General features: G+C 60.8%; 1 protein-coding gene across 6 annotated transcripts; it reads left to right on the top strand.

Moving 5' to 3' along the window:
- The first annotated feature begins 1,219 nt into the window (after window positions 1-1,219).
- MIEF2 (mitochondrial elongation factor 2) lies at window positions 1,220-6,450 on the top strand. Of its 6 annotated transcripts, XM_086686187.1 has the most exons (6): window positions 1,220-1,472; window positions 2,273-2,448; window positions 3,379-3,533; window positions 3,720-3,900; window positions 4,427-5,521; window positions 5,899-6,450. In XM_086686187.1, exons 3-5 carry the CDS (start codon window positions 3,390-3,392, stop codon window positions 5,479-5,481), a joined length of 1,380 nt encoding a protein of 459 aa, XP_086542313.1. In that variant the 5' UTR covers window positions 1,220-1,472; window positions 2,273-2,448; window positions 3,379-3,389; the 3' UTR covers window positions 5,482-5,521; window positions 5,899-6,450. The 6 variants fall into 6 exon arrangements, 5 of the variants coding, with proteins under 5 accessions (XP_086542313.1, XP_025776213.1, XP_086542312.1 ...); XR_015243897.1 differs by lacking the exon at window positions 2,273-2,448 and having other exon boundaries at window positions 4,427-5,806; XM_025920428.2 differs by lacking the exon at window positions 2,273-2,448.
- The last annotated feature ends 1,874 nt before the right edge of the window (window positions 6,451-8,324 follow it).

Here is an 8,324-nt window from a genome sequence, read left to right as displayed (position 1 = left end):
CCCCGCCCGGGCCCGCGGGCAGGCGGAGCCCGGGCCGCGCCCCTCGCCTGCCCGCGCACGCGGCGCGCCGCGGAGAAGCGCCGGGCCCGCCCACTCTGCGTTAGACCTCTCTGGGCCTCAGTTTCCCCGTCTGTTCGCTGACCCGAGAGGCCTCGAAAAGTCCGGGCTCCCCCTGTGCTCCCGAAGGCTTCATAACCCCCAGGCTAAATTCCAGCGACCTATGGTGGGGGGGAGGGGTGTCACAGGCCCTGCAGGTCCAGGCACTGTCCCCTGGGCTGCTGCATCAGCTGGTGTTGGCCATGACCTCTGGAGAGATTATAGACCGAGGCCCCAGGGACGCAGAGACCTGGGAGCTTCTATCCCCGCACTGGGCCCTGCATGGCGACCAATGGTAGCATGACGCCTGGGTCCTTGGGACCTAGGACTCAAGGAAAACCCCAGGCCTGCTCCTGGCCTCAGTTTTCTCACCTGTGAAATGCTTCCTAAGGTTGTCCCCAGGAACAAATAAACTGTAGCTCGGAGCATACAGCAGGCACTCAGTAAGTGGCACATTATTATTATTCCCACTTAGAGTCAACACCCACCCTTATCTATTTCCTTGCTCCCCCACCAGCCGGCACATAGTGGGTCCCCAATAAATAAATGCCGAGGGAGCCACAGGTTATATGCATAATCATCCTTTGCAGGAGAGGAGGCGGCCTTGAATACCCATTTTACAGGAGAGCAAACTGAGGCCAGAATGGAAAAGTGGCCCGCACAAGGTCACACGGAACAAGCGGCATGGGTAGCCTCCTGAGTCACGCTGTGTGCCCAGCAGACCAACAGATAAAATAACGAAGCCACCGAGGCGCCCTCAGAGGTGACTTAAAGGGTCAGGCAAGCGGGCCTTGGGACCAGGTAACACCTGTTTGCAGGCCCGGGAAAGAACGTAAGCTCAGATATCTTTCTCCACACCGCTGCCTCACATGCAAGCACACACGCCTTCACAACGGGCCTTTGGGACTGCCTCTAATGAACTCTAATGAACATTCTGAACTCTAATGACCACCACCACACCGCCGGGTCTCGAGTGGGGGCGGGGGGGGGAAACTCGGCCCTGCGCCTTTAAATCCGGAGTGCGTCCAAGAGTCCCGCCCAAGAGGGAGGGCGATTGCCGGAGCGGGGGCGTGGCCTACGTATCATTGGCTAAGCTGCGCAGTATTTTCGAACGTGGGCGGGGCCTCGGGCGCTCCGATTGGAGGCAGGGCTTGCTTGTCTGCAAGCGTTGGAGGTCAGCGGCAGTCCCCGGGGCCTCGGTGTTCGGTCCCCGGGTCCTCCAAGTTCCATTCCCAGGCGGGTCCGGGCTCAGGGGCCCGAGCAGACTCGCTGTGTCCTCCGGTCGCTGTGCTGAAGCCGCGACGCACGTACAGCCGGAGTGTGACGGGGCGGCCCCGGTCACCCAGTCCCGGGCGTGGAGCGTGCGTCGGACGCAGGTCGGGGGCGTGGTCTCCGCCGGGGCCCCTGGTCAAGGACCGGGAACGAGGGAAGGGCTTTGGGCCCCAGGCTGGGGTTCGAATGTCGACTCCGCCCCATCACGTCTAGCGTACCGCTCAGCATTTCTCAGGGCCTGGGTGCCATCCCGGTGAAAGGGGCCCTGGCAGGCCCACTAGGGTCTGCTGCGCGGCCCGCTCAGCCCCTGCCCTGGGTAGCAGGTGCGGCGGAGGAAGGGCAAGACGGGAGGCATCTCAGAGCGCTGTGGGGCCCGGAAGCCCAGAGTCCGGTTATTTTTAACCACCCGCGCCCCCTCCCCCTTCGGGGAGTTGGAAGGCTTCTGTCTGGGGCCTGTGCGACCCCGCCAAGGATTGCTCCGAGTCCACTTTAGATAGGAGGTATTTAGATAGGAGGTATTCTTGGTTCCTCTGGAAACGGGTGACAGTATTGATCACCGATAAGGAGACTAAAAATGGCTTCAGGGCCTTGGTGGGTCATCACCCTAGCCTTTGACCAACCCAGGCCCCAGAGCCCTCTTGTCCTATTTTTAGTCTGGCCAAATTGGGGGAGGTGTTGGGGCGGAGTCTCGCAGTGATTCAGGCTTTAGCTGCTCTAGGCATCTGGTCACCTGGCAACTGAGCCGTGGGCACCCACAGCTGAGCAGGGAGGGCAGAAGTCCTTGGTGCCCAAGATGGCTCTGGGCCCATTGGTCATCTGCTCAGGCATCTGCACAGAAGACGGTTCTCCCTGGTCAGGTACTGCCTGGTATGTGAGCTTGTGCTTTGGTCACACACCCCCTCAGCTCTCAGGGCCTGAGGGCAGGATTTCCCCTGGAAGAACCTGAGGCTGGAGCTTGGTGGCCTGGGTCTGGGAAGGATCTCTGCCTCTGCTTCCCAAGTGCCCGGCTCTAACCCACGCTACAGTTCTGGGCTCCTCGCTTGTGAATCCTTCCTCACCACTGCCTGTGCCATTTTACAGGTGAACAAAGCTGGGGCTTCGGACCCTCCTCTCTCTCTGTTGCTTGGGCTCCCAGCCTCTGAGGACAACGGCCACCGCCTCCCCCCACCCCCCGTTATTATTCTAAACCTGAGGGGCCCAGAGATGCACTGAGCCAGTTCTGTTTGGGGTCTTTAGAGAAACCTTGCTTGTTTGTCCCCACAACTGGGTCTTCAACCTTGACTGGCACCTACCTGTTGACGAGTGTCTCCTGCCCTCCCTGGGCGTCCTGGGCCATCTCAGTCCTCCCATCCTTTGAGTTGATACCTCTATTACCCTGTTGAGATCTGGGGAGGGGGGTAACTGAGGCCCCCTGAGCTTCACTGAGGTTCCCTCAAAGGCCTGAGGGGCCCTCCAGAGCAGCCTGCCTGGGACCCCAGCTGTGTCTTTAGGCCTCAGTTTTCTCCTGCTCTGCCCAGCCCTTGTTAAGAACCAGGATGAAGCAGCCTCTAGGACCTGGCCATAGGCCCCTGGAGACCGATTGGACGCTGGGGGTGGGCAGGAGTCAGGAAGCTTTGCAGTCGTGGGTCCGAGTCCACACCGCTCCCTGTGTGGTCTGGCAGCCTGTTTCTCTCTAAGATGGCAGTCGTGATGATAAGACCCACCTCACGGTCTGAGGTGATGCAGGGGGTCCTTGAGGGTGGGATGGAGAAGACGGGCCTCCTTCTCTGACCTGCTACAAGTTTCAGGCCTATGTGACCTTCCCTGTCCAGAGGATGGGTGAGCTGTTTGCAGGTTTGGGGGAGGAGGGTTTGGGCAGCTCCCCATCTCCCAAGAAACCCTTTCTCCTGAGAAGTTCCCAGGATCACCTCTCATGGGCTCTACTGTCAGCGACCCCAGCAGGATGGGGTCTGTCCCACTGCCAGCCTGGCCGCCCCCATCTAGCTATCCCTGCACCCTGCTCTTTTACAGGCAGACAGACCATGGCAGAGTTCTCCCAGAAACGGGGGAGGCAGCGTGACGAGGTCCTGGGCAGTACTGTGGATTTCCTCCTGGCCAATGCCCGCCTGGTGCTGGGCGTCGGTGGGGCCGCTGTGCTGGGAATTGCTACCTTGGCTGTGAAGCGGGTAAGGCCAGACTGAGCCACTCATAGCTGGGGACCGCTGTCCTCCCTGCAGCGGGGCCCCAGAGGGTGGTGGGGACAGCCCACAGCTGGGACCTGCTTCTCTACCCCGGCTACCTCGGCTTTGCCGCCGGCTTTGGCACGGCTGCCCAGGCTTCAGATGCTCTGATCCTTGTCACTCGGCCTGCAGCTCATCGACAGGGCCACCAGCCCTCGAGACGAGGATGATGCCAAAGGGGACACCACATGCCTGGAGGAGAGCTGGAAGGAACTGACCCTACTCAAGACCACACCACGCCTGCAGCCCCGGACCCCACCTGCTGCCCTCAGCCAGCCAGCATCGCTCCCCGCCCCCTTGCCATCTGCTCCCGGTGAGCGGCACCCCTTCCCCCCAAACCTGGGTAGGTCCCCCTCTTGTGGTCAGATTTGGGAGATGCAACCCAGACTCCGCCTTGACTGCCCTGTGTGACCCGTGCAAGTCCCTGCTCCTCCAGGGTGCCGTCTCCCTGCATGATTAATGGTGGCGTATTTCTCTGCCCTGCTAACCTCCTGGGTGGCGTCAAGGCTCCGGCCACCAAGACGCGACTGGGAGGGTGGTACCAGAGCACGGCAGCAGCGTTATGACAGCGAGGGGCCCCAGGTGGGGAAACTGAGGCCAGTAACCTATTTTCCCTTTCTACATGAAGCTGTTTTAGGGTGCGGGGGATCTGAGGCAGTGAGAATTTGTCACCACGTGCTCCCTGTGCGTGAGGACTTGAGCTTAAGTGCCCTCTCAGGTGACTGTTTCACAGGCAAAGAAGACGAGACCCAGGATGTCACACGGCTAGTAATTGGGTAGAGTTCTCTTGGCTCTTCGCGGGGTCTTCTGACACAGTCCCTGACCCCTTCATTCTGCAGAGGGGCCCTCAGACACCGAGCCTCAGCCGTTGCCTCAGCCGAGCTCCCCAGCACCGCTGTGCCTGACGTTTCAGGAGAAGCTGCTGGCGTTCGAGCGGGACCACGTGACCATCCCAGAGGCCCACGTGGCTCTGGCCAAGCAGCTGGCCGGTGACATCGCCCTTGAGCTGCAGGCCTACTTGCGGAACAGATTCCCAGAACTGCCCTTTGGGGCCCTTGTGCCCGGCGGGCCGCTCTATGACGGGCTCCAGGGGGGGGCCGCCAGCCGCGTGCGCCTCCTGGTTCCCCTGGTGCTGGAGGTGGGCCTGTGGGGCCTGGTGCCCGGCGTGGACACCGTGGCCAGGGACCCTCGCTGCTGGGCCGTGCGCAGGACTCAGCTTGAGTTCCGCCCCCGCGGGAGCAGCCCCTGGGACCGCTTCCTGGTGGGCGGCTACCTCTCTTCCCGGGTCCTGCTGGAGCTGCTCCGCAAGGCCCTGGCCTCCTCCGTCAACTGGCCGGCCATCGGTGGCCTCCTCGGGTGCCTGATCCGGCCCAGCGTAGCCTCGGAGGAGCTGCTGCTCGACGTGCAGCACGAGCGCCTCGAGCTCACCGTCGCCGTGCTCCTGGCGGTCACTGGTGCCGACGCCGAAGACCGCCTCCTTCTGGCCTGGCCCCTGGAGGGGCTGGCCGGGAACCTCTGGCTGCAGGACCTGTACCCTGCAGAGGCCGCCAGGCTGCGGGCCCTGGACGAGCGTGATGCCGGGACCCGCCGACGGCTGCTGCGGCTGCTGTGCGGGGTCTGCCGCGGCCACCCGGCCCTGGGGCGGCTGGACCGCTGCCATCTGACCCAGGTGGTTCTGCGCCTGGGGGAGGAGGAGGTGGACTGGGCCGAGGCGGCCCTGGGGGAGCGCTTCCTGCAGGCCCTGGAGTCGCTCATCGACAGCCTGGAGCGGGCCAGCCTGCCCTGCCACTTCAACCCCGGCGTGAACCTCTTGAGCGGCCTGCGTGAGGAGGAGATTGACGACATCGGCTTCGCGCTCTACAGCGGCCTGCAGGCCCCCGAGTGTCTGCTCTAGATGGGTGGGGACAGGGCGGCCGGCACTCGTGCTGATGCTGGTGAGCTGTGTGCGCCTCCCCTCCAGGAATTTGGAGAGCACTTTTTCTCTCGCTTTAGCCAGAATAGAGGAGGGTGCTCTAAGTCCGCGGGGTTAGCATGTCCCGGGCAGCAGTCCGGGGAGCCCCAAGCCCGGGCCTCTGGGGCAGCCGGCCTCTCCCGCCCCTCGGGCCGACCCTAGGACCTTGGGCTCGGTCCGTCGTCACCAGCAGTGAACGCACTGACAGAACACGGCTTCTGCTGTCCTAGGCAGGGGATAAAGGCAGCTCCGTTTTTCTGTCGAGAGGGTGAGTTAGCGCTTTCCTCGGGTGCCAGCTGCAGGCATCTCGAGGCTTCTGGTGCTGGATGGTAAATACGACATGTTTGTTTTGTCCCCCAGGGGCCGGAGTCACCTGGTACCCCCGGATTGCAGCTTTGGGGCTGATTTAAAGGCCGCGTCTCCCGACGTCACCTGCGTGTCTAGTTGGCTTGTCGAGCTCTCCCCTCTAGCCTGGAACAGGAGCTCAGTCTGGCGTGCTGCCCACCTCACACCTCAGGGGAAGGCCCCTCTCCCTCCAACCGGGCCGTTTTTCTCTTTGGGCAGAGAGGCCCCTGGGAGAGCCCCCTTCCGCTGCTGGGGGAGCCAAGGTTCCCTGTGCTGCCCACCTTGCCTAGAGGCAGGGCTGTCCGACCAGCTGCTGCTGGGTCTGGCCGGAGAGCGGAGGCCGTGCCTTCCCAGGGAAGCCGGCTGAGCGGGCCTGACCTCCACAGTGCCAACCTGAACTGCTCCCCGCTGACGCCCGTGTCCTCACTGAAGCCTGGCAGAGGTGGGGTGGGGAGGGAGGGCCACCCCACCTCCCAGGCATCCCTCCCGTCTTTGGTATCCTTCTTGCTGAAGCAAAGCTATGCCTCAAAGAATGTGAATGACAATAAAAGGAAAAATTCAAACGTCTGTGTGATTTGTGCTGGGCCCTTATACACTGGTCTTTGGAGTCCTGGAAGCTTGGCCACAGGTCTCGGGATCAGCCTGGAGGTGTTAGGACCGAACTGGAAAAGTAGGTTACGCGGAGGGATGATAGTACAGGATTCCTGGTGTGACGTTTCACTTTAGTAATGGGAACCAACTAGTTAGGGACTCTTTTTTTCCCCCCAAAGCCTAAACTCCTCAAGCCCCCATGTCTTCTGTGGCAAGCCAGGACTGCCCCCCAGCCAGCTCGTCAGTGTTCAGAGAAATGTGAGGTTCCCACCTCCCCTCCGTGTGCTTTGGGCCATGAGTGCTCAGGGTGTGGCCACCACCGCCACTGTTCCCGTCCTGCTTTTCTTTCCCATCTTGGTGTGTTTCCTGAGGCGAACCCACCCCTTTGAACCGGGAGTACAGGACAAGGAGCAGGATCAATGTCCCCTCTCGTCTGAGAGCCTGCACATGGAATAGACGAGATGCCTGGACCTCTGGATGTGGGACCGTGGGCTGCCTCTGAAGGTCATGAGGGCCCTGCCACAGGCCTTCGGACAGCTGGATGGCTCCACGGAGAGGCGGTGGTGAGGGTCAGAGGGCGGGAGACTGGCTTAGCCAAGGTCCATTCGGGTCACTTGGATTGGGAACCGGTGCACAGGGAGCTTTGAGCCGCTGTAATGGCAGCCGGGTGTTGGCAAGGGAGCAGCCTGGAGGCAGACAGAGGCTGGGCCTTGGTATTCTTGTTGGTAAAGTAAATTACGTAATACCAACTTCTCAGGCAGGTGTCCGGAGTAACTGCTCGAGTGGTGTTCGCGTGGGGCCTGGCTGACATAGGAACCAGACTGTTGGCCCCTGCCGCCTCCCCACCGACACAGCAAGGGGCTCCCGGCGCCAGGCCCGTGTCTGACCAAGCCGTGCTCCTCAGGACCCCCATGGAGGGCTGGCTGGGCACAGCCGGGGGCAGCAGTCTGGAAGCCAGCTGAGTCCAGAGCCCCTCTTCGTAGATGATCAAACCCCACCACGTGGTGCCCTCCGTGGAAGCCCCATGCTTCAGGTAGCTCTGAGAAATTCTCCCGCTATGATTTCAGTAAGAAAAACCCAGGATGAATTAAAAAAAGAGAGAAAGGAGGTGCTCGTGGTTAACATCACTTACCCAAGGTTAGTGTCTGGGACTTTCAGCTGCTAGCCAGAGAACTGGAAACAAATCATCATTTCGCTAAGAGCCTTTTCAGGACCTCGTGTGCTGGGCCAGCCCAGAGCGGTTGCTGATCAGTTTCACGCACCCCCCTTTAACGCAAGGGCCACTCCAAGTCTGTCTGAGCCACTTGTGGGCTCAGCCCAGGGTCTAAATGTCTTAATATTTAGACTCTGGCCACGGTGGCAAAAGCAGGCAATCTGTGTCCTTGACTTAGCTTTACCATGTGACCCAAAGCCAGGAGCTCTGATGACTGTGGCACAGCAGAGATGCTACCTGCTCAGAGAGAATCGCCGATGCAGATAAAAAACAAAAAATAGCCCCCCCCCCTGCAAAACAGCAAATAGAAACTTACTAATTTAAAACATGTCACCGACACGCCTTCCACCCTGAGTCCAGAATAAATCTGACTGTACATAAAACGTATCCTTTTTGTAAATCCACTTGTCTGCACTTCTCTTCAGGGAATGCTTAGCTGCAGAACAGTCTACGAAGTGGGGCTACCTTTCATTCCCTAGAGCCGACCTGTCCAGTTGTTCCAATCTTCGCGATGACGGTAGATCCCCCTTACCCATGGTTTCGCTTTCCGCGGTTTCAGTTCTGCCTGGTCGACTGCGGACCAGAAGTAGATGACCCTCCTGATGTATCGTCGTGTCAATAGCAGCCTAGCGCTACG

This window comes from Puma concolor, chromosome E1 (assembly GCF_028749965.1).
Source record: "Puma concolor isolate L17-30 chromosome E1, mPumCon1.1.hap2, whole genome shotgun sequence".
Classification (NCBI taxonomy): domain Eukaryota; kingdom Metazoa; phylum Chordata; class Mammalia; order Carnivora; family Felidae; genus Puma; species Puma concolor.
This window is presented reverse-complemented; position numbering and strand designations above follow the sequence as displayed.

Excerpts from the sequence above, each read along its gene's own strand:
- MIEF2 (XM_025920428.2), top strand. The coding sequence starts at position 3,390 with ATGGCAGAGTTCTCCCAGAAACGGGGGAGGCAGCGTGACGAGGTCCTG. Across the intron at positions 3,534-3,719 it reads CTACCTTGGCTGTGAAGCGG|CTCATCGACAGGGCCACCAG; the intron begins GTAAGGCCAGAC and ends CTCGGCCTGCAG. Across the intron at positions 3,901-4,426 it reads CCCCTTGCCATCTGCTCCCG|AGGGGCCCTCAGACACCGAG; the intron begins GTGAGCGGCACC and ends TTCATTCTGCAG.